General features: G+C 49.3%; 1 protein-coding gene across 2 annotated transcripts in view; it reads left to right on the forward strand.

Moving 5' to 3' along the window:
* Nucleotides 1–24,693, forward strand: part of CCDC180 (coiled-coil domain containing 180) — a 592,866-nt gene that overhangs the window by 346,823 nt on the left and 221,350 nt on the right. For both annotated transcript variants that reach the window (XM_085613885.1, XM_085613886.1), the window contains exons 24-25: nucleotides 1,498–1,596; nucleotides 6,434–6,520. In XM_085613885.1, the coding sequence (XP_085470011.1) occupies nucleotides 1,498–1,596; nucleotides 6,434–6,520 (186 nt within the window). The remainder of the gene's footprint in view (nucleotides 1–1,497; nucleotides 1,597–6,433; nucleotides 6,521–24,693) is intronic.

Raw genomic sequence — 24,693 nt, forward strand, 5'->3', positions numbered from 1 at the left:
ATATGTTTAATGATTTCAACTATTTTAATTTATTTTTGCATTATTTCCTGAGTTTTTTTTAAAGTTCCTCCCTCCATTATTTTCTACGGGGGGTGTTGCATTACCAGTGGTTAGTCCTGTGTGGTGCTGGACTTACTGTTATTTTTTACTGTGAGGATGCAAATAGAGGTGCGGTTAACATGCAGAACCTGATGCTGAAATTTCATGATTTATAAAGTTCTGTTGTTGAGCCTATAGGCTGTTGTTGTCCCAATGTAAAGAGAGATTATATGGATTTGGAATATGACTGTATAAAAAGAACGGACTTTAACAATTATTGAATATTGCCCTTTTTTAAAGTCATTGTTCATTGGCCCTGATGAACCATCTGGAAAAAATATGAAATTCATGCAACATGTGTTTGCCCTTTGTCTCCTTTGAAGAATAAACAGATTATGAATTTTCATTACCAGAACTAGTCACTTATTGGTTAAAACATTAGATGATACGGAGAAAACAAAACTGCTATCATCATAAACAAATACTTTAGCACCAGAACTCTAATACTGTCCTTTGATTGTTTTTTTTGGGGCAGTAGTAACTTACACTCGTAAGTTTGGCTCCACCCCCTTTTGCAGGGGTTGGACACGTGGAAAACATCACTTTTGAGTTACATTGCACCTGGACTTTGTGAAGAGCCAAATGTAGTAAAGTTACTCAAAAGTGTAAGAGTAAATTACACATCTAAATTACTCAAGTGTAATTTACATGCCTGAATAGCCTGAAGGTGTCTTTCAAAACCCCTTCAGTCGGGCGATCGGAGATGTCAGCACAGAAAAAGATAGGAGTGGTGGAGGCATAAACTCCACACATAGGTTTATGAATAGCATTTTGTAGTGTGTAGTACTATTGTAGTTCTGCAAAACGTACTACAAATTGCATTTTGTAATCATCCCTGTGTCTGCAAGAGGTGTGCTTGCAACAATGATTTTTCCCACCTGTCAGGCCCCAAGTGTCTGCATCACACTAGGGTCACAGGCAGGCAAAGGAGAGCATTCTGAGACACACGAGGCAGATGTTCTACTCTTGTGCCTGTTTATAGTTTAAATATATGGCAGAGCCATGTAAATACAATATACGCTAGAAGATAAACAGTAAATGACACATACCAGGAGACAGTCCTGGTTCTTGGTGTTATGATTTGGTGGCATTTCCGGTGAAGCCAATCCGAACGCCTCTTACGTTAAACCTGGCCCTGCTGTGGCTCTTGGTACACAAAAGAGCAGGTCCAGAGCAGAACCTGAATGGTTTGAGCCATGAGCTGTCATTGGCTCACCCACCTCTCCCCTGGGCCAACCACACTATAGTTTTAATACTGAGGATAGTGCGTGGCATAATTACTCTTCCACCATCAAACTTGAACTCGCCCCAGTAAAGAGGCCTTTTCAAGGACCACTGTGGCTTGTGCCTTTCATTGGTGAATTAAATTCTAATTTGTTATTTTATTCATGAGTTTAGGTAGCAAAAAGCAATTTGCAGACCGAAAACCTGCAGGCCAGTTTGGAAGCCCTCAATAAGAAAATTGATGCCCGTGCACGCCCCAACTTGGACAAAGAGGTAAGTGCTATGTCAAGGGCTTCAATGCCATCCATTACTCTGTACCTAGAGAATCGTGTTACCCTGCCAGGTGGTGCCAGACCCTTATGAACGCATGAAGGGTGGCAATAGAAAATTCTTTAAAAATGGAAGGGTTATCATTCACCCCTTCAGTGGCAAAATTGCCACATTCATGGATGGATTGTTCACACAATATTGCTACAGTAAAAGTGTAGGGTCTCTTACTCTGTACACCAGTGGGGCACTAAACAAAGGGGCAGATCTGGAGTGGCACATCTACTGCATCGGTTGTCTCACAGTGACAAGGGTGGCTGCCTTTAAATAGGATGTATCAATAGTGTAACAGACAAGATGGGAACGTCTCCTAGCTTGCATTGAGGTGAGATTTGTGAGCACTAAAATTGCACCAGTGTTTAGTGGTGGAAGCTCCATTTTCCAACACAGCAATTGGGGTACATTTGAAGCACCCTTATTTGTTGAAAGAAGTTCCACCATTTAAGGGATGATTGCTGCATTTTCTTCTGGAGCTTTCCCCCTCTTCCAGTTGGCTCCTTCCATGGCAGATAAAGCCCCTTCAGTCGGAAAGCCGTGCCATGCCAGATAACCCAAAAGATGAAGGTGTCTCCTGTGCAGGCGCAACAGAGGAGGGGAAATCTGCTGTGGAAACTAGATCAGGGCCCGACTCATCTGCGAGATAATATGGTTGTGATGGATATATTCTACTATTTCAAGGTCTGCTCCAACTACCCACCACGGCATCTTAGCCACAATATCAAGAACTACTACTTCTCAGCCATGATATCAACTACCTCTACTTCTATAAACGTTTAATATAAATTGCCACTACTTTGACCTCACTTCATTGACCCTACATCTACAATCAATCCTAACACTAGCCCTCCCACTGCCTTCTATTAATGATCTATCCTTCTTCTTCTCACAAAGTTTAACCTTGAGGGTATGGACGCCAGCAACTATTGTTCTATTTCACACCTCTCTTTCCCTGCAAAAATTGTTAAAAAGGCCACCAACTCTGAATTGACATCCTTTATTGAGCATCATGGTCATTTTCATCCCACTCAAGTTGGCTTCAGAAGCCATCACAGCACAGAACTCGCCCTAAGCACAGCGTCAGAGTAAATTAGACAAACTGTTGAGGCAGGAGGCAATGCTGCTCTGGTCTTCTCGGCAGCATTCGCCACACTCAACCACAATACCCTCTTAGATCATCTTGTCTCCATCGGTATCAGAGGCCTAGCACATACTCCTCTTAAATCTTTTCTCTCTGACCAAGAACAGTTTGTCGCTCTTGAAGGTTTCAGTTCACCCCCTTTAACTTTAACTTGTGGCATTCCACATGGCTCTTCATTGTGCCCTGCCCAATCAACTACTGTAATGGCTTATTTGTCAATATTCAGCAAAGTTGTCTCAACAAAATTCAGATCCTGCAAAATGCCGCTGCCCGTCTACTCTTAGGCATTGCCAAACATAAGTCTGTTCCTCTGCACTCATCTATCTTCATTGGCTTCCTGTCAAGAAGCGCATTGATTTTAAGGCCCTTTGCATTGCCTTCAGGGCATTCCACGGCATAGACCCCGACTAACTCAGGCAAAGCTTCCATCGGTATACTCCTTCAAGACTGTTCTAATATGCTGCGGCCTACAATCTTGTAGTCCTAACATTTTAAAAATCTTTCTGGAGTGGGAGGAGCTTTGTTGCTGGCACAACCAGACTATGCAACTCCCTCTCCCTTGAATTGAGAAAAAATCGGACCTGTCAGCCTTCAGAAAAGCCCTTAAATCATGGCTCTTCAATCCATAGTTTATCCTGTATCCTTTCTAGTTTCCAATAGGCTACCCTTTTCTGCGTGTAGCGCCTAGACACTCCTGGGCATTAGAGCGCTTTATAAAGTTTCATTTCATTTCAAGGGCTTATCAACTGTGTAATGTCCGTTCTTGTTGAGCGATATCTCCAGTGAAGGGCTCACCAAATGTCTAATCTCTGTTCTTGTTGAGAAGTGTCTCAAGTGAAGGGCTCATAAGCTGTTTCACCCAACTCTTCTTTGGACGTACCTCCAGTGAGGGGCCCATTAACTATCTAATCTGAGTTCTTGTTGCAAAATAGCTCATTGGCTGTCTATTCACAACTCTTTTCAAATAGTATCTCCAATGTAGGGGCGTTGGATACGAGCTGTTCTAGACGAGCTCTGCCAGTAGAGGGTTCATCATCTGTCTGATCTCACCTCTTGTTCCTCCAGTCTTGGGTTCATCATCTGTCTGATCTCACCTCTTGTTCCTCCAGTCTTGGGTTCATCAGCTGTTGGATCTCAGTTCTTGGTGAGGAATATCTCCAGTGTAGGGCTCATCAGCTGTCTAGTCTCAATTCTTATTGTCAAGTACCTCGAGGGATGAGCTTATCAGCTGTCTTGCCATTGCTCTTGTTGTAGAGTACCTCCAGTGAACGCTTTATCAACTGTCTGTCCACAGTTCTTGTTGATTAGTACCTCTTGTTAAGGACTCATCAGCTGTCTGACTGCAGCTGTAGTTGAGGAATACGTGCAGTGAAGGGCTTATCAGATGTCTAATCTCAGTTCTTGTTGAGAGGTACCTCCAATGAAGGGCCTATCAGCTGTATAATCTTTGTTCTGGTTGAGAAATATGTCAAGTGGAGGACTCATAAGCTGTCCCACCCCAGCTCTTGTTGAGAAGTACCGCTAATGAATGGCTCATCAGCTTTCCAATCTCATTTCCAGTGAAGGGACCATTGGTTGTCTCAAACAGCTCTTTTCAAGAAGTACCTCCAGAGCAGGGCTATTGGATAGGAGCTACTCCAGACCAGTTCTGCCAGTAGATGGTTCATCATCTGTCTAATACCAGCTCTTGTTGAGGCGTCCCATCAGTGTCCGGTTTATCAGCTGTTGGTTCTCGGTCTTGTTGAGGATTCCCTCTAGTTTAAGGCTCATCAGCTGTTGGGTCTCGGGTCTTGTTGAAGAGCTCTCTAGTGTTGGTCCATCTGCTGTTTCGTCTCAGGTCTTGTTGAGGAATCCCATCAGTGAACGATTCATCAGCTGTTGGGTTGCTGGTCTTGTTGAGGAGGCCCTCTAGTGTAAGGCTCCTCAGTTGTTTGATCACAGCTGTTGTTGAGTAGTCCCTCTAGTGTGAGGCTCATCAGCTGTTGGATCTCGGGTCTTTTTGAGGAGTCCCTCCTTTGTAAGGCTCATCAGCTGTTGGGTTTTGTTGAGTAATCCTTCTAGTTTAAGGCCTATTAGCTGTTGGTTCTCGGGTCTTGTTGAGTAGTCCCTCTAGTTTAATGCTCATCAGCTGTTGGGTCTCGGGTCTTTTTGAGGAGTCCCTCCACTGTAAGACTCATTAGCTGTTGGGTCTTGTTGAGGAGTCCTTCTAGTTTAAGGCCTATCAACTGTTGGTTCTTGGGTCTTGTTGAGGAGTCCCTCTAGCTTAAGGCTTATCAGCTGTTGGGTCTCAGGTCTTGTTGAGGAGTCCTTCTAGTTTAAGGCTCATCAGCTGTTGGTTCTCGGGTTTTGTTGAGGGATCCCTCTAGTGTAAGGCTCCTCAGCTGTTGAGTCTTGGGTCTTGTTGAGGAATCCCTCTAGTGTAAGGCTCATCAGCTGTTAGGTATTGGGTCTTGTGAAGAGTCCCTCTAGTGTTGGGCCATCTGCTGTTGCATCTCAGGTCTTGTTGAGAAATCCCATCGGTGTACAATTCATCATCTGTTGGGTCACTGGTCTTGTTGAGAGGCCCCTCAAGTGTAAGGCTCATCAGCTGTTGGGTCTCGGGTCTTGTTGAGTAGTCCCTCTAGTTTAAGGCTCATCAGTTGTCTGATCTCAGCTCCTGTTGAGGAAATGCCTCCAGTGAAGGGTTCATCAGCTGTTGGCTCTGAGGTTCATGCTTCATTGTGGAATGGGAGAAGGAGACCAGGAGCAGCTTATGCCACTAAAATATGTCTTCCAAAGCCTGTGGGGGCTTGCAGATCCAAGGCACAAATGGGTTTAAAACCCTATATTCTCACCGTAGCAGGATTCCTGTTCCCCGTCCATTCCTTAATGTGGCCCAGGGTTTCTCTAAACTGGAGAAGCTTGGACATTTGTATTTACTCTGTGTTTCTTAACTAGTTAGCTCTATTTAACAAATGTACATATAACGTAACTATCTTGCAAGACAGTTCAGTGTGTTTTTTCTAGCTCACAGAGGTTGGTGCAAGTGCCTATTAATTACTGTTCTAAATTTTCTGCTTTAAGAAACAAATAATGTATTGCTGAGCTCTGTTGTTGCATGTAGATCTGTATGGCTTATATCAGTGCTTACTTTGTAAACAATAAGTGTCAGGGACCTCGTCAGGAGGCCACTGCAGTTTATACCACCTATTGCCATGTCAGCGCTACCAATAGCAGTACAAACACAACTACTAACCATCACACTCCTACAAGTGTGACAATTTAAACTCTTCCAGGCTACCCAGGGCTATAACAATCGCTTGGGTGGCAGATATGAGTAATTTTTTATGTGTATTGAATTAATAAATAGCTGTTGTTGTGCTAATATCTAAATTAGACAAACAGTGCCCCCATGTGGCAGGCATGTCATAGGTGCCGGTGCAGACAAAAAAGAGCAGGTGCTGAGCACTGGAAACCACCGACTCAAATTAAACACCGGTTTATATTGCTAACGCATGCATCATGACCTGAGGTCATCTGAGCACCTACCTGAGCTTGTTGACCTTAGCCTGTGAGGTGCATGATAGCCTGCTGAAGCCTGCTTCCTCCCCTTAGCACTGCTCTTATTCATCCATCATTTAACCTTTCTTCTCTTCTGTTCCCTAGGCCGTGACCCCTGAGGGTCTGCACTTATTCATGAAATCTGTTGTGGAAGAGGTGATCCAGCGCTGTCACTACCTAAAGTGCCTGCGGGTGAGTGCTCTTTCATGTACTGGTGGGAGGTGAGTTCACACACAGCTCTTGCTTCAGATTAATGCTCACTGTTTTATTACTGGTTATAAATCTGTTCTTGGCCCGACATGTTCCACAAAATACTGCTTGAGGCTCGACATGTTTGAAGAGACTGCTTAGTGGCATGTGTGACAGGTGAGGCGTGGGGAGAGTGGGTTACCAGAGACGAGCCTTGTCAGGAGTGGGCCGCCGTCTCTTTCTAAAGACAGGCCTTGTCAGGAGTGGGCCGCTGTCTCTTACCAGAGACGGGCCTTGTCAAGAGTTGGCCACTGTTTCTTGCGAGAGATGGGCCTTGTCCAGAGTGGGCTGCTGTCTCTTTCTAGCGATGAGCCTTATCAAGAGTGGGCCACTGTCTCTTTCCAGAGATGATCATTGTCAGGAGTGGGATGCTGTCTCTTACCAGAGACGGGCCTTGTCAGGAGTGGGCCGCTGTCTCTTTCTAAAGACGGGCCCTGTCAGGAGTGGGTAGCTGTCTCTTTCTAAAGATGGGCCTTGTCGGGAGTGGGCCACTATCTCTTCCTATTGACAGGCCTTGTTAGGAGTCTGTCGCTGTCTCTTTCTAAAGACACGCCTTGTCAGGAGTGGGCCTCTGTCTCTTTCTAAAGACGTGCCTTGTCAGGAGTCGACCGTTGTCTCTTTCTAAAGACGGACCTTGTCAGGAGTGGGCCGCTGTCTCTTTCTAAAGACGGGCCTTGACAGGAGTGGGTAGCTGTCTCTTTCTAAAGATGGGCCTTGTTGGGAGTGGGCCACTATCTCTTCCTATTGACAGGCCTTGTTAGGAGTCTGTCGCTGTCTCTTTCTAAAGACACGCCTTGTCAGGAGTTGGCCTCTGTCTCTTACCAGACATGAGCCTCGTCAGCAGTGAGGTGCTGTCTCTTACCAGAGATGAGCCTTGTCAGCAGTGGGGTGCTGTCGCTTACCAGGAGTGGACCGCTGTCTCTTTCCAAAGACAGGCCTTGTCAGGGGTGTGGTGCTGTCTCTTACCAGAGACGGGCCTTGTCAGGAGTGGCCTGCCATCTTTTGCAGAGACGGGCCTCGTCAGGAGTGGAGTGCTGTCTCTTTCCAAAGACAGGCCTTGTCAGTAGTTGGCCGCTGTCTCTTTCCAAAGACGGGCCTTGTCAGGAGTGGGCCGTTGTCTCTTACCAGAGACTGGCCTTGTCAGGAGTGGCCCGCCATCTCTGTGCAGAGATAGGCCTTGTCAGGAGTGGGCCGCTGTCTCTTTTCATAGACGGGCCTTGTCAAGTGTGGGCCGCTGTCTCTTTCTAAAGACGGGCCCTGTCAGGAGTGGGCCGTTGTCGCTTACCAGAGATGAGCCTTGTCAGGAGTGGAGTGCTGTCTCTTTCCAAACACAGGCTTTGTCAGGGGTGTGGTGCTGTCTCTTACCAGAGATGGGTCTTGTCAGGAGTGGGCTGCTGTCTCTTTCCAAAGACAGTCCTTGTTAGGGATGTGGTGCTGTCTCTTACCAGAGACGGGCCTTGTCAGCGAGTGGGTCGCTGTCTCTTTCTAATGACGGGCCTTGTTAGGGATGTGGTGCTGTCTCTTTCTGAAGACAGGCCTTGTCAGGAGTGGGCTGCTGTCTCTTACCAGAGACAGGCCTTGTCAGGGATGTGGTGTTGTCTCTTACCAGTGACGGGCATTGTCAGGAGTGGGCTGCTATCTCTTTCCAAAAATGGGCCTTGTCAGGAGTGGGCTGCTGTCTCTTTCCAAAAACGGGCCTTGTCAGGAGTGGGGTGCTGTCTCTTACCAGAGACGGGCCTTGTCAGGAGTGGGCCACTGTCTGTTATCAAAGACGGACCTTGTCAGGAGTGGGCCGATGTCTCTTTCCAAAGATGGGCTTGTCAGGAGTGGGCCGCTGTCTATTTCTAAAGATGGGCCTTGTCAGGAGTGGGCCGCTGTCTCTTCCTGTTGACAGGCCTTGTCAGGAGTGTGCCGATGTCTCTTTCTAAAGACAGGCCTTGTCAGGAGTGGGCTGCTGTCTCTTACCAGAGACAGGCCTTGTCAGGGATGTGGTGTTGTCTCTTACCAGAGACGGGCATTGTCAGGAGTGGGCTGCTATCTCTTTCCAAAAATGGGCCTTGTCAGGAGTGGGCCGCTGTCTCTTCCTGTTGACAGGCCTTGTCAGGAGTGTGCCGCTGTCTCTTTCTAAAGACAAGCCTTGTCAAGAGTGGGCCTCTGTCTCTTACCAGACATGAGCCTTGTCAGCAGTGGGGTGCTGTCTCTTACCAGAGATGAGCCTTGTCAGCAGTGGGGTGCTGTCACTTACCAGAGACGGGCCTTGTCAGCAGTGGGCCGCTGTCTCTTTCCAAAAATGGGCCTTGTCAGGAGTGGGCTGCTGTCTCTTTCCAAAACCGGGCCTTGTCAGGAGTGGGCCGATGTCTCTTTCCAAAGATGGGCTTGTCAGGAGTGGGCCGCTGTCTATTTCTAAAGATGGGCCTTGTCAGGAGTGGGCCGCTGTCTCTTCCTATTGACAGGCCTTGTTAGGAGTCTGTCGCTGTCTCTTTCTAAAGACAGGCCTTGTCAGGAGTGTGCCGCTGTCTCTTACCAGAGATGAGCCTTGTCAGCAGTGGGGTGCTGTCACTTACCAGAGACGGGCCTTGTCAGCAGTGGGCCGCTGTCTCTTTCCAAAGACAGGCCTTGTGAGGGGTGTGGTGCTGTCTCTTACCAGAGACGGGCCTTGTCAGGAGTGGGCTGCTATCTCTTTCCAAAAATGGGCCTTGTCAGGAGTGGGCTGCTGTCTCTTTCCAAAAACGGGCCTTGTCAGGACTGGGGTGCTGTCTCTTACCAGAGACGGGCCTTGTCAGGAGTGGGCCGATGTCTGTTATCAAAGACGGACCTTGTCAGGAGTGGGCCGATGTCTCTTTCCAAAGATGGGCTTGTCAGGAGTGGGCCGCTGTCTATTTCTAAAGATGGGCCTTGTCAGGAGTGGGCCGCTGTCTCTTCCTGTTGACAGGCCTTGTCAGGAGTGTGCCGCTGTCTCTTTCTAAAGACAAGCCTTGTCAGCAGTGGGGTGCTGTCTCTTACCAGAGATGAGCCTTGTCAGCAGTGGGGTGTTGTCACTTACCAGAGACGGGCCTTGTCAGCAGTGGACCGCTGTCTCTTTCCAAAGACAGGCCTTGTGAGGGGTGTGGTGCTGTCTCTTACCAGAGACGGGCCTTGTCAGGAGTTGGCTGCTGTCTCTTTCCAAAGACAGGCCTTGTCAGGAGTGGGCCGCTGTCTCTTACCAGAGACTGGCCTTGTCAGGAGTGGCCCGCCATCTCTGTGCATAGATAGGCCTTGTCAGGAGTGGGCCTTTGTCTCTTACCAGAGATGAGGCTTGTCAGGAGTGGAGTGCTGTCTCTTTCCAAAGACAGGCTTTGTCAGGGGTGTGGTCCTGTCTCTTCCCAGAGATGGGCCTTGTCAGGAGTGGGCTGCTGTCTCTTTCCAAAGGCAGGCCTTGTCAGGGGTGTGGTGCTGTCTCTTTCTAAAGACAGGCCTTGTCAGGAGTGGGCCGCTGTCTCTTACCAGAGACGAGCCTTGTCAAGAGTTGGCCACTGTTTCTTGCGAGAGATGGGCCTTGTCCAGAGTGGGCTGCTGTCTCTTTCTAGCGATGAGCCTTATCAAGAGTGGGCCACTGTCTCTTTCCAGAGATGATCATTGTCAGGAGTGGGATGCTGTCTCTTACCAGAGACGGGCCTTGTCAGGAGTGGGCCGCTGTCTCTTTCTAAAGACGGGCCCTGTCAGGAGTGGGTAGCTGTCTCTTTCTAAAGATGGGCCTTGTCGGGAGTGGGCCACTATCTCTTCCTATTGACAGGCCTTGTTAGGAGTCTGTCGCTGTCTCTTTCTAAAGACACGCCTTGTCAGGAGTGGGCCTCTGTCTCTTTCTAAAGACGTGCCTTGTCAGGAGTCGACCGTTGTCTCTTTCTAAAGACGGACCTTGTCAGGAGTGGGCCGCTGTCTCTTTCTAAAGACGGGCCTTGACAGGAGTGGGTAGCTGTCTCTTTCTAAAGATGGGCCTTGTCGGGAGTGGGCCACTATCTCTTCCTATTGACAGGCCTTGTTAGGAGTCTGTCGCTGTCTCTTTCTAAAGACACGCCTTGTCAGGAGTTGGCCTCTGTCTCTTACCAGACATGAGCCTCGTCAGCAGTGAGGTGCTGTCTCTTACCAGAGATGAGCCTTGTCAGCAGTGGGGTGCTGTCGCTTACCAGGAGTGGACCGCTGTCTCTTTCCAAAGACAGGCCTTGTCAGGGGTGTGGTGCTGTCTCTTACCAGAGACGGGCCTTGTCAGGAGTGGCCTGCCATCTTTTGCAGAGACGGGCCTCGTCAGGAGTGGAGTGCTGTCTCTTTCCAAAGACAGGCCTTGTCAGTAGTTGGCCGCTGTCTCTTTCCAAAGACGGGCCTTGTCAGGAGTGGGCCGTTGTCTCTTACCAGAGACTGGCCTTGTCAGGAGTGGCCCGCCATCTCTGTGCAGAGATAGGCCTTGTCAGGAGTGGGCCGCTGTCTCTTTTCATAGACGGGCCTTGTCAAGTGTGGGCCGCTGTCTCTTTCTAAAGACGGGCCCTGTCAGGAGTGGGCCGTTGTCGCTTACCAGAGATGAGCCTTGTCAGGAGTGGAGTGCTGTTTCTTTCCAAACACAGGCTTTGTCAGGGGTGTGGTCCTGTCTCTTACCAGAGATGGGCCTTGTCAGGAGTGGGCTGCTGTCTCTTTCCAAACACAGGCCTTGTCAGGGGTGTGGTGCTGTCTCTTACCAGAGACGGGCCTTGTCAGGAGTGGAGTGCTGTCTCTTGCCAAAGACTGGCCCTGTCAGGAGTTGGCTGCTGTCTCTTTCCAAACACTGGCCTTGTCAGGAGTGGGCCGCTGTCTCTTACCAGAGACTGGCCTTCTCAGGAGTGGCCCGCCATCTCTGTGCATAGATAGGCCTTGTCAGGAGTGGGCCTTTGTCTCTTACCAGAGATGAGGCTTGTCAGGAGTGGAGTGCTGTCTCTTTCCAAAGACAGGCTTTGTCAGGGGTGTGGTCCTGTCTCTTCCTAGAGATGGGCCTTGTCAGGAGTGGGCTGCTGTCTCTTTCCAAAGGCAGGCCTTGTCAGGGGTGTGGTGCTGTCTCTTACCAGAGACGGGCCTTGTCAGGAGTGGGCTGCTGTCTCTTTCCAAACACAGGCCTTGTCAGGGGTGTGGTGCTGTCTCTTTCTAAAGACAGGCCATGTCAGGAGTGGGCCGCTGTCTCTTACCAGAGACAGGCCTTGTTAGGAGTGGGCCACTGTCTCTTACCAAAGATGAGCCTTGTCAGGGATATGGTGCTGTCTCTTACCAGAGACGGGCATTGTCAGGAGTGGGCTGCTGTCTCTTTCCAAAAACGGGCCTTGTCAGGAGTGGGCCGCTGTCTTTTTTTAAAGACAAGCCTTGTCAGGGATGTGGTGCTGTCTCTTACCAGAGACGGGCCTTGTCAGGAGTGGGCTACTGTCTCTTTCCAAACACAGCAAAACCAAAGGGGATGATGGACGGAGTGTTGAACATTGCAAGCACTCAAACCCCAGTCAACTGATCTGGGTTTAATGCATCATCATTCTTTAGCTCACTCCGCCACCCCAGTTCAGACATGGCCATATGCAAATCAGTCTCACCCTGTGCCTCATGGGAACAGTCCAGCCCGAACTGCCAGCCATGTCTTCCCTGGACTGGAAACAAGCATCCTGGGACCGGTTTCTGGCTAATCAGCCGTCATCAGCCAGGCTAGCTTGAATCCAGTGGCAAAGTGAGCAAGGGACCCACGTCAGGAGTGGCCTGCCATCTCTGTGCAGAGACAGGCCTTGTCAGGGGTGTGGTGCTGTCTCTTACCAGAGATGGGCCTTTTCAGGAGTGGCCAGTCATCTCTGTGCAGAGACAGGCCTTGTCTAGAGTGGGGTGCTGTCTCTTTGCAGAGATGGGCCTTGTCAGGACAAGGCCATCAGAAACAAATGGAGACTTGGGGCCTGAATTAGAGTGTGGCAGAGAGGCTACGTGGAGGCGGAGTTCCTGCTCCGCCAAACCGAAGGTGTGCCTGCCTGATTTATAGACCGGCTGACCTTACGTATGTCAGTAAAGAAGACTCCTTTGTCTCCATCGCTGACATACTCCTCCGATGGCCCGACTGAGGTTTTGCCATTCGACCACCAGCCTAATTTAGAGTTGGCAGCCAAATGGACAGTTTTTACTCTCCCTTAATGCCTCGAAATATGTGGTGGTAAGGGACAGTAAAGATGTGTATGTGACCCCCTGCATCATGCGAGACAAGCGCCATGGTGGGAGGTCATTAATGTTTGTATTTTCTAAACCAAAATCCTGCTTTGGATTTAGTTTTTGGAAACTACAAAAACACGTTAAAAGTTTGATGGACAGGGCTGTCATTTTGACGGAGCTGTCCGTCAAACTTTTAATACATTGACCCATCATATTGACTCCATAACGGTGGGTGCTGCCAATGTGAAGGGATGCCCTCTGGCCTGGGAGGCATCTCTGACATCGGAATACGGTTACTTCATCACGGCGCAAGGGCATTTCCTCTGGTGCCCTGACGGAGTAATCATCAAACTCTGAAGTCTAAACCAGACCCCAATGGTTTCATTTAGAGTTTGAGGGCATTGGAGACCCGCCTTAGATTACTGGTTCTCTTGCTCTGCCAAACTCACAGTCCCCCTACCCAGTGGTTAATTTGGAGGCCACTGCTGCTTTCAACACCCAATGTCCCTACCAGCACTGCCTATGACACTACCAACACAACTACTAACCATCACACCCTACCAGTATGACATTTCAGAGTATTGCATACCACCCACAGCTATAAGAATAGCTTGGGGGGCAGGTAATAGTTATTTTTAAAGTATATTGAATTAATAAACAACCGTCGTTCTCTCTAAATTAGACAAACAGCGCCACCATGTCCCTGCCTATGATAGGTGCCGGTGCATCGGAACCCCCTGGCTCAAATTAAGCACCGCCCTCACTTCACTTAGAGTTGAAGGAACTGCTGAGTGACTGCAGGAGGTACCTTTCACCATTGGTAATTCAATGGCGGTGGCCCCTCCACCACAGGGACAGTGCCTCAGAAGCTTTGGAGGGCCGTCGAAGGTTCCTCCAGTCCAAATTCATATTTTCCGTGCATGGATCAGTCATGTGAAGCTCTGAGAGTTTGAAAATGAATCAAAAAGCAATGTAGAGGGGCCCAAAGAGCAGTCCTCTCAGAATTTAAATTGCCTAAAGTGTCTTGTTGAACCAGTGGGTCTGCTTTTGGCTGCCTGAGGAAGGGGGGGGGCGGGAGGGGGCCTCTCTGAGTCTGTTGTCGGTGTTCTGTTGAGGAGACAGAGACAAGGGCCAAATCACAAACATCCCAGATGAAAAGGTGGAACTTTACCATAGTTGAAGATATTAACTATAATGTGGGCCCATTTCAAACTTCTTGGAGCCTGCGAATGATGCAGATTCCTAGAGGTACATGCATGCGGTAGACTCCATCTCTGCATTTCTGTAAGATAAAATGAAATGCAAAGTGCGCTGGCACTTCAAAAACCTTTGTTGTTATTTCACGGCGGAACTTCTATATGCACTAAGGAAACCTCCAATTGCATCCCACGGTTTTGAGAGTAAATCTCCGGCTGTATCCAGTGTTAGAAAATGTCTGTCAAAGATTGTGAGTTCCCCAACCTTGAGTTTTCTGGTAATGTTTGAGGAAACCGTGCCCTGACACACCCACAGCCCTCTTATGTGAGCAGAGTTCCTCATAAGTAAATATCCTCAATATGGTGAAACTTTAAGTGTGAGCAGATCCTAACGATCCCAAGTTCCTGTTTTGTGAATCACTGACCTCCATTTGCACTGGTGAGTGTGTATGAGTCTCGCCCTCAGAGTCTAGTGTGCTTGGGTTGGTCATGACATGAAGCTGGTTTCAGAGGCTCTCCTTGGACTGCGCAACGCCTCGTTCTGCCCCATTCACATCTGTTGTGTAATCCTTTGTGGGAGGTAAGTGGAGAGGCTTTGCTTGCGTAAGTACTAGTTTGATGTCAGAAAAGGGAGTTAGTTGCTGAGGAAGACGTGAGGGTGCTGGTGATGTTTGGAAAGTTCTGCTCCCATAGACCTTCTTGACAACATCAAACCATACTGTGCCCTGCTCAGGCCCACCTTCTAGTCATAGCAAAGGTGAAATGCAAGGAAAATGGAGACTGGTGCTTCTCTACTCCAGCCCCCCTCCTCTGGAACATCCTCCATCTAGATGAACCCTACACCACATGCCTCACACAATTCATATCCACACTCAAAACCTACAACTTCTGAGCTTTTGCTCTGACCTCCCGCCCTCTTCAACCCTTCTGTTCTTTGCTTCCTTAACATCCGCCAATCTATGAATCTCTACTCTCCACTACACAGGATCACTGCCACCCAGATCCTGCACTACCTTCTTGCATACCCACGATGCATTGCAGCTCACACTGGGCCTGCTCTGACCACTGGCCTCTTTTTGGGTAAACCTAGCCTCATTTTCATGTTAGAGGAAGTGAGCCAGTGCATCTGGGTGTTATCACACAATAAGGCCATAGGACCTGATGGGATACCCCCAGATTTGTTTTAGGACGATATAGAGAATAGGGGCGCACCCCTGACGATGATTCCGAATGCTGATGTGAGTGAAGGTCCTCGTGGTCCACTGCTGGAATTGTCCCTGTATTCAAGACGGGGGCAAGGACAGGAACCAATGGCATCGCCTTATGGGGAGGGTTCTGTTAGATAGGCTAATGCTATGGGTGGATCAGAATAATATCTCTAAGGTACAAAACGGTTTTACACCAGGTAGATCTATGACTAACCAATGCCTACATTTATATCTGATTCTAAACAAGCATACTGTTGCTCGATCTGAGTCAATCCACCCGGCGTTTATGGACTTAAACTCTGCCTTTGACAGGGCCAATCGTGAGAAGCTGTGGGGCTTGCTTCTCGCGATCGGGGTGGACCCTGATACTGTTCTTCTCTTCGGAGATTTACACGGCCACACTTCAGCATCTGTGCGGTATTCTCAGGTCTCGGCTTGCCCCAACCCTTTAGAACCCGTGGGGGGGGGGTTCTTCAGGGGTCCATTCTTGCCCCCTTTTTGTTTACTCTTTATGTAAAGGAATTGGAGCAAGCCCTTCTCTCTGTGAAGGCTGATTGCACAAAAGTGGGGATGAGACAGCTCCCGGTATTACTGTTCGCCAACAATTCGGTTCTCATGGCTAAGACTACCATTGGTATATAGTTGTTATTTTTATGGACAGTCTGGACCAAGCGGTCAATTTCACAAAGACCCGCGTGATGGTAGATGGCCCGTGGACGACTAGAAGAAAGATGTTTAAGGTGGATAATCATGCCCTGACTAAAGTCCCAGCAAAACACGCAAGTCCCGGCTTTTTCCTATCTTGTGGTCTTATTTGACTCCAAGATAACGTGGAACCCCTGATCAACAATAAGAAAGATGAGTTTGTTTATGCTGGATCAAAGTATGGACTAGGGAGGAATCCCAGCTGAACAGGCTGATCCTCAGGGACTTTGTGTTTGTCTCTTGCCCGTGCAGTCAATATCCCTTAGATTGCATATGTCAAGGATACTTTTAACTGTCTGGGTAGAGAGGACTTATTTCATATCCTTCAGTCCTTGCGTATCTTAGAATTGATCATTTTTGATCTGTTGATCTTATTATCATATTTGTAATATGTTTTTTATCATGTGTGTATGATATCTTTTTATGTGTGATATGTATGTATTTTGATACTATGTTCTTTTATGGTTATGATTACAACCCGAATAAACTTTTTACAGTCTATACTCCTATCCATAGCTTCCTTACCACCTGCCAATCAGTGTAACTTTTCACTTTCTTCATGTTCACTGCTAACAAGATCGTACACTATGTTCTAGTGTGCCCAAGATGCACCGCAGATCACACTGCAATGTAATGCATTGGTGTCCCCAGGCCTAGGGCTGATCAATGCACCCCAGGTTCATGCTGGCCTGTTTTGTAGGATAACTTACTGATTGTCCATTTATTTTTTTGGAAGCTCTGCAGGTAGAAGTGCCATAGGTGATAAGAAGCGAGTACATAAGGAGAAGTGCAGACTATTATTGGCAGGCAGAAGTGCCATAGATGATAAGTAGGGTCAGTGACGGCAAGTCATTTTCCTCAACCGCAAGAGCAGCAGCGGCGGCTGGACTCCGGAATACAACTGAGCAACTCACCTGGGGAAAACGCTGCTCCTTTGCCGTCCACCACCAGTAGAGTCAGCTGGGCAGCCCTGTAGTCCTGGTTTCGGCTGGGAGTGGAGATCGCCGGCCGGGACCACATATCCCAGCACCCTTAGCGGCAGAAAACGCCGCCCACACCACGCCCGCTCCAGCAAAGCGCCAGGATGCGCCTAAAAACAACGCAGGGCTCCCGCAGCGCAGGAGTCCCTTTCACAGAGCAACTCACCTGGGGAAAACGCTGCTCCTTTGCTGTCCACCGCCAGTAGAGTCAGCTGGGCAGCCCTGTAGTCCCGGTTTCGGCTGGGAGTCGAGATCACCGGCCGGCACCACATATACCAGCACTCTTAGCGGCAGGAAACTCCGCCCACGCCACGCTCGCTCCAGCAAAGCGCCAGGAGGCGCCTAAAAACAACGCAGGGCTCCCGCAGCGCGGGACGCGTGCGGGTGTGCCCAGACCCGTCCGGGCCCGTCTGAGACTGGACTGGGCTACCCCCCAACGTTTGAACATTGTCATCTGTGGGGTAAGCCCAATTAGTTGTGTTAAACCCAGTTTAGAGGGCGTGGGCTTCAGTAGCTGTTAAATAGACTGTTCTCTTGTATATACTTCTTCCTGGCCTTTAATTATTGTGTTTCTCTGCTTTTGTAAGTTGAGAGCTACAGATAAAATTATGAGTAATGGCAAGGGCCCTGCTGCCACATTAGACGCCTTTATCATAAGAGCAGAATCACTATTGAATCACGAAATTCAACTAATAGAAAGGCGCTTATCTCTTGACCCTACTAATCCCTCTGTAAATAGGTTACTGCTTTCGCCTAAACCTACAGATAATACGCAAACAATCCAGCAGAGACCTGTGATAACGGTCCATAATGACTCACGGCTGTCAAATACTCCTATAATTTCCCCACAAGTATAGTTAGAGACGAAGAGTAGCTCATCTAGTCCTGGTATAACATCGAGGCTACGGAAGCAAAGTCTGATTGTGGGGAAAGAGGGGCAAGAACAGCGGGCGCAGAAGAAAGCTAAACCTGTTGTGAGGAATCCTAAGGGTAAGAAAGGTGGGGGGCCAACTAAAGCGACAAAACTAGATTGTTATGTGGAAGCACGAATGTTATCTAAAAATTCTGTTAGCACACAGACAGAACTAGATTATGCTCCATATACGTTACAGATAGAGGAAATAGTGGGAAGGTTAGAGCACACAATAAAAATGTCCTTAGAATCTGAGCTTAAGGCAAGGCTAAGCCAGTTGGAGGAGCGTATGAGTGTGAATTTAAGCCTGTTAGAGAATAAAATGGAGCAACTTAATACTATTTCTGATGGATACATCTGCCAGTGGATTCCTCACCTTGTGAATATCCCCTGCGCCAGCATTCCACGGAACTTTTCTTTCCCAGCACTCCACGTCGACGTGGGCGACGTCACAATGCATCGGCTCCGCTCGCGACTCCGTACGACGTCACCGGAGCCATAAGAAGCCCACGTCGGCGTGATGACGTCAGTTCCCTTTTTTCCGCGCAGTCGACGCGCAACGGTTTTTCCAGTGCTCTCTAGCTACTTTGTAGTTTAGCTGTGTTACTGTTTAAAATTCGGTATGTCTTCGACGAGGAAGTCGGGCTTTAAGCCCTGTACGGAATGTGGAGGCCTGATGTCCATGACTGATCCGCATCAGGACTGCTTATGGTGCCTTTCTTCAGACCACGATATGGAAGAATGCGGGTGCTGTAGGAGTATGAATCCTAAAGCGCTGAAGGAGAGGAAGACTAAGCTCTTTATGAAGAAGATCGGTGAGGAGAAGAGGGAGAAAAAAAGAGAAGTCGAGGCGGGAGTCGTCGACTTCGAGGTCGTCGAAGTCGAAGAAGCACCACAAAAAGAGGAAGCATTCTTCTCAGCGTCGGTCCTCGAAGTCCAGGAAGTTGAGGTCGGCTTCGCCCCGTCGACGTCGGAGCAAGGACTTGTCACCTTCTCCTTCTCCTTCGAAGTCTCCGAAGTCTCCTTCGCCGAAGCGGGCTCCAGTTCGTTCCCCGACACAGTCACCGGCTCCGTCTAAGGCTTCGACTCTGGTTCGAGTGGAGTCTGATGTTCCCATGGTTGAACAAGAACAGGAAGAGACTGCTCCGGTGCCTGATGAATCTGCGGCTCCGGTGGAAGATACTGCGGAGCCGACGCCGATTACTCCACAAAGGGATACAGGGTCTGTTCCTTATCCTCAATTCCCGGCTCCAGGTACAGATTCATCAAATTTTCTGAATGCCATGTATGGTATATTGTTAAGTTATGTTATGTTATGTTAAATAATTTATAAAGCGCACGGTTACCCTAGGGTGTCCTGGCGCTGTTACCAATCACTTAAGAGGCTACAATTACCAGCGAGCGGAGAGAAGCGCAATCAATTAGAGGGTAAATAGCCATGTTTTCAGTGCCCTTCTAAAGGACAGCAGATCTGCCCGGTTTCTGAGTTGTGCCGGAAGGGTATTCCAGGCTTTTGCTGCCCCAACTACAAATCTTCTGCCTCTCCAAGACTGTTTTTTTACCTTGGGGATAGAGGCCAGTTTAGCTCCCCGAGACCGGAGGTCTCTAGATGGTATATACCATTTTAGTTGTTCTTGCAAGTAGAACGGTCCGGTCGCGTGGAGAGCCTTAAATGTAGTGCATAATGTTTTAAAAAGAATCCTTTTCCTGACTGGAAGCCAGTGCAGTTTCTGAATTTCCTTCGATATGGGTGCAAATTTAGGGATCCCGGACAGTAATCTGGCTGCTGCATTTTGTAGCCTCTGCAATTTCTTTAGAAAACGCTCCTGGATGTTAAAATAGAGACTATTGCAATAGTCTAATTTAGACATCACCAAGGCAGAGACCACTGTTTTCTGGCTATCTGTAGGCAAGAAGGGCAAGATTTTTCTGACTGTCCGCAGAACGAAGGCTGTCGATGAAGAGACTGAATTGATTTGGGCCCCCAGGTTCAGCTTGTCATCAATTATTACTCCCAGGTTTTTTACTTTAGGAGCTGGGGCTGGGAAATTTCCCATACTGACCGGCCACCATTTGTAGTTCCAAAAGGTTGGAGAATTTCCAAACACCATGACCTCAGTTTTGTCAGAATTCAGCTTAAGGCAGTTTTCCGCCATCCAAAGACTCACTGCCATCATGCAATCATGGAATCTGATTGCCAGGCTGTCCTCCTGGCCTTGCTGCACGGATACCACAATTTGTGTATCATCAGCATAGGATGTTAGATGAAAACCCAGGGTCTTAATGATGGGGGCCAATGATGACACATAAATATTAAACAAGGTCGGGCTCAAGGATGAGCCCTGCGGAACTCCGCAGGGTAGGACAAATGGGTTAGAGCAAAACTCACCCATGGAAACTACCTGTGATCTGTCCGTAAGAAAAGATTTAATGAGGCTCCAGGCCTTGCCTTGAATCCCGCAAGCCCAGAGCCGGTCCAACAAACGCTGATGGTTGATCGTATCGAAGGCCGCGGATAGATCTAATAATATCAGGGCTGCCCTTCCTCCCGAATCTACCGCTCTTCTAATCTCATCTGTGGTTTTCAGAAGTGCCGATTCTGTACTGTGGCCACTTCTGAAACCATATTGTGTGTCATCTAGTGTCTGAGATTTAAGAAGAAAGGCGGCAAGTTGAGTATTAAGGGCTTTTTCCACCATTTTGGCTGGTAGTGGAAGCCTAGATATGGGGCGAAAATTTGCGGGATCAAGGGCATCTAAGTTCGTTTTTTTTAGCAGGGGTAAAATAGAGGCCTTTTTCCAGGGCCTGGGAAAAACTCCTGACTCGGTCATTGTGTTAAAAACTAACGTCAGGGCTTTACTTAGAGGTTCAGCAATTGTCTTTGCGATGGACACCGGATATTTAATAGGGCGGCCTTCCCATCCGGAGCACCAACTGGTCCCGTGGGTCCGATGGCGTATACGCTATGGGTGCCGCAGCATTATGCTCAGGCCCCCTTTCTGCCCTTTATGCCGATGGAACCTTCTTGGCAGTTTCCGGCGCCGTCTGGGGATCCGACACGACCTCGGATGGACCATCAGACTTCGGAACCTTCCTCGACGCCGAGGCCGACTCCATCGGCGCCGCGTCCGGCGCCGCCGACTCCACCTATGGCGCCGCCAACTCCGGTACCTCTGGCTCCACCGACGCCGCGTACGACGTCGACGATGCCGACTCCCCGGATCCGGTCGAGACGGGAGGCCCAAAGGGTATTGGAGGAAGGGAGATATCGAGCAGAGGTGGAAGAAGGTGAAGTCGACTCTTCTTCGGATGAGTTTGAGGGGATTGAAGAAGCAAGTGGGTTGGATACAACCCCAGAGTAGGAGCATACGTCTGCTAGATCTTCTCCGCCTCAGGAATTGGCGCCCTATCATGTGGTGATTAAGAAGGCCGCAGATCCTTTAGATTCGCAGCTGCCCTCTGTGGAGTACAAATCAAACTTGCTTACAGAGGTGTTGCATTCTCCGTCATCAGCTTCGGAGCCTTTGTTGCCTTTCAATGAGGCCATCTTGGAGCCGGTCTTGGAGGTGTGGAAGAAACCTCTTTCATCTCCGGCGGTTTGCAGGCAGGTGGCAAGAAGGTACAGAGTTGCACCAGGGGATCCTGATTTTTTGTCTACACATCCATCTCCGGAGAGCCTGGTTGTGCAGGCTTCATGTTCCAAACATGCTTCGGGTGCCTTCCCTCAGTCTCCGGCTGATAGGGAGTCCAAGAAAGTTGATCAGGCGGCCAAGAAGTCCTTCTCCTCAGGAAGTATGGCGCTGAAATCATCTAATGCCACATGCGTACTGGGGCGTTATGTTCATGCCTTGATGGACTCTATTAAATCTTTGGCCCCTAAGTTGCCTGAGGGGGATAAGTCGTCCTTCTTGGAGGTTGTTGCGGACACTCAGGCAGCTACCAGGCAGGTGATCCAGTTAGGGCTGGATACGGCGGACTCGGTGGCGAGGATTATGGGGTCGTCTATAGCTGCAATAAGGCAGGCTTGGCTCCGTTCCTCTGGATTCTCAGCAGATGTTCAGGCCACGTTGGTTGATCTGCCATTCGACGGACAGAAACTGTTTGGGGAGAAAGCAGACTCTGCCCTTCAACGATTTAAGGACAGCAGATTGACGGCAAAGTCCTTGGGTCTGCAGGCTCCTGCTAGGGGTTCAGCTTTTCGAAAGTTTAGGGGTTTCGGAAGAACATCCTTTCGCTCCTTCCGACAGCCCCAACAGCAGCAGCAACAACAGCAGCAGAATCCCCTCTATAGGTCCTATAGAGGGAAGCAAAGGGGTCGGAGAGGTTCTGGACGCAACCCCTCTTCTTCCTCCTCCTCCTCTGCTCCAAATGAGGCTTCAGGGAAGCAGCCCTAGATCCCCCATCCCGGATCATGTAAGACCTGTGGGGGGTCGGGTGTCCTACTTTCTACGGGGTTGGAAATCTGTTACAACAGACCTTTGGGTTTTGAACCTCGTAGAGACTGGGTACGCCCTTCCCTTTCGGGAGTTTCCTCCCCCTTACCCTCCTTGCCAAGGTTATTGCTCGGAAGACCATCTGCTTCTCCTGCAGAAAGAGGTTCTAGCCTTGCTTCAGAAGTGTGCAATAGAGGTGGTTCCGGAGCAGGAAAGGGGTCAGGGATGCTACTCCCGGTATTTTCTGATTCCCAAAAAGGACGGCAGATTGCTTTCGATACTGGACCTCAGAATCTTGAATTTTTACCTGAGACAGGAGAAATTCAAGATGCCGACCCTTGCGCAGGTTCTTCAAGCGTTGCAGCAAGGAGACTGGATGGTGTCGCTCGACTTGCAGGACGCGTACTTCCACGTCCCAATCCTGAAGTCGCACAGGAAGTATCTCCGTTTTACGGTTGGGTCGCAACACTACCAGTTTGCGGTCCTCCCGTTTGGTCTTACTACCGCACCTCGAGTCTTCACGAAGGTGATGGCAGTTGTGGCAGCCCATCTCAGGAGGTCGGGGATTCCGGTTTTCCCCTACCTGGACGACTGGCTTCTGAAGGCAGAGTCCCCAGAGATGGTGCAGCGTCATCTGCAGGTAACATCTCAGCTGTTATTCGACTTGGGTTTTTCAATCAATGTGCCCAAATCTCACCTGGTGCCCTCTCAACGCAACCTGTTCATAGGGGCGGTACTGGACACTACTGTGTGTCGAGCATTTCCTCCTCCGCAAAGGATTCTCGACATTCAGGAGATGGTCCCTTTATTCCACAATGGAGCGGTTGTTCCGGTTCTGAAGGTCCTTCTTCTGCTCGGTCTGTTCGCCTCCTGCATTCTGTTGTTCAACCATGCACGCTGGCACATGAGGGCGCTCCAGTGGTGCCTCCGCAGGCAGTGGTATCAGCACAACGGAGATCTCAGGGAGTCGATCAGGATCTCCAGAGAAGCTGCAGCGGATCTATCTTGGTGGAACGTGGAGGGCAATCTGTCGCAAGGAAAGCCCTTCCATCTACCTCCATCGGTGGCCACGGTGATAACGGATGCCTCCACCTTAGGGTGGGGTGCTCATCTGGGGGACCTGGAGATCAAGGGTCTTTGGTCTCCAGAGGAAAGGTTGCCTAACATCAACCTTCTGGAATTGCGGGCGATTCGTTTGGCACTCAAGGCCTTCCTCCCTTCCCTTCGCGGTCAGTCTTTTCAAGTCCTGACGGACAACACTACCGCGATGTGGTATATCAACAAACAGGGAGGAGTGGGGTCTCTTTGTCTCTGCAGAGAGGCTCTGCGTCTATGGTCCTGGGCTCAGGACCATCAGATTTGTCTGATGGCAGATCATCTGGCCGGAGTTCTGAACGTACGTGCGGACAGTCTCAGTCGGCAGTTCTCCGCCGACCACGAGTGGAGGCTTCATCCGGAGGTGGTTCGTCACGTCTTTCGGACATGGGGAACTCCTCGGGTGGACCTGTTTGCCACTTTCGAGAACGCGCACTGCCCGTCATTCTGCAGTCTCCAGTATCCGATGCAGGGGGCATTGGGGGACGCGTTTCAGTTGAGTTGGGGCTCACAACTCCTTTATGCGTTTCCTCCCATACCCTTGATTCCTCGGGTTCTGAGGAAGGTTCACCAAGATCGGGCCCAAGTCATATTGATCGCCCCGGATTGGCCAAGAAGGGTGTGGTATACAGATCTTCTCCACCTCTCCTCGTGCCCTCCGCTCCGTCTCCCTCTGAGGGCAGACCTCCTCTCGCAGTCGGAGGGGCAGGTTCTACACCCCCATCTCCAGAGCTTACACCTTCATGCCTGGAGATTGAACGGGGCAACCTGAGTTCTTTCTCTCTCCCGCCTGATGTGGTGGACGTTATTTTATCAGCCAGGCGACACTCCACCAAGTCCATTTACTCCTACAGGTGGTCGAAATTTGTTAAATGGTGTGGGGAGAGATCTATTGACCCTTTAAAAGTCCATCTTTCTAATGTGCTCCAGTTTGCTCTTTCCTTGGCTCAGCAGGGCTGTGCTGTGGCCACGGTCAAGGGCTACCTTTCGGCCTTATCGGCTTTTCTATGCCTCCCAGATCAACCTTCACTGTTTAAATCTCCGGTTGTTCTGAGGTTCATCAAGGGCCTTACAAACATGTTTCCTCCCACTCCATTTGTAATGCCGCAGTGGGACCTTAATCTTGTTTTACCCTTTCTGATGGGGTCCCCATTTGAGCCTCTACATAGCTGTCCTTTGAGGCTGTTGTCCTTTAATGTGGTTTTTCTTGTAGCCATAACCTCGGCAAGGAGGGTAAGTGAGCTTCAAGCTCTTAGTTCCAAACCTCCTTTTCTTACTTTACATGCTGAAAGGATGGTTCTCAGGACCAGGGCTGCTTTCCTGCCAAAAGTTGTCACTCCGTTTCATTTGGGGCAGTCCATTACTCTCCCTGTTTTTTACCCACCTCCTCATCCTTCCAAAGAGGAGGAAAG

The sequence above is a fragment of the Triturus cristatus genome, chromosome 1_2, assembly GCF_964204655.1.
Source record: "Triturus cristatus chromosome 1_2, aTriCri1.1, whole genome shotgun sequence".
Taxonomy (NCBI): Eukaryota; Metazoa; Chordata; class Amphibia; order Caudata; family Salamandridae; genus Triturus; species Triturus cristatus.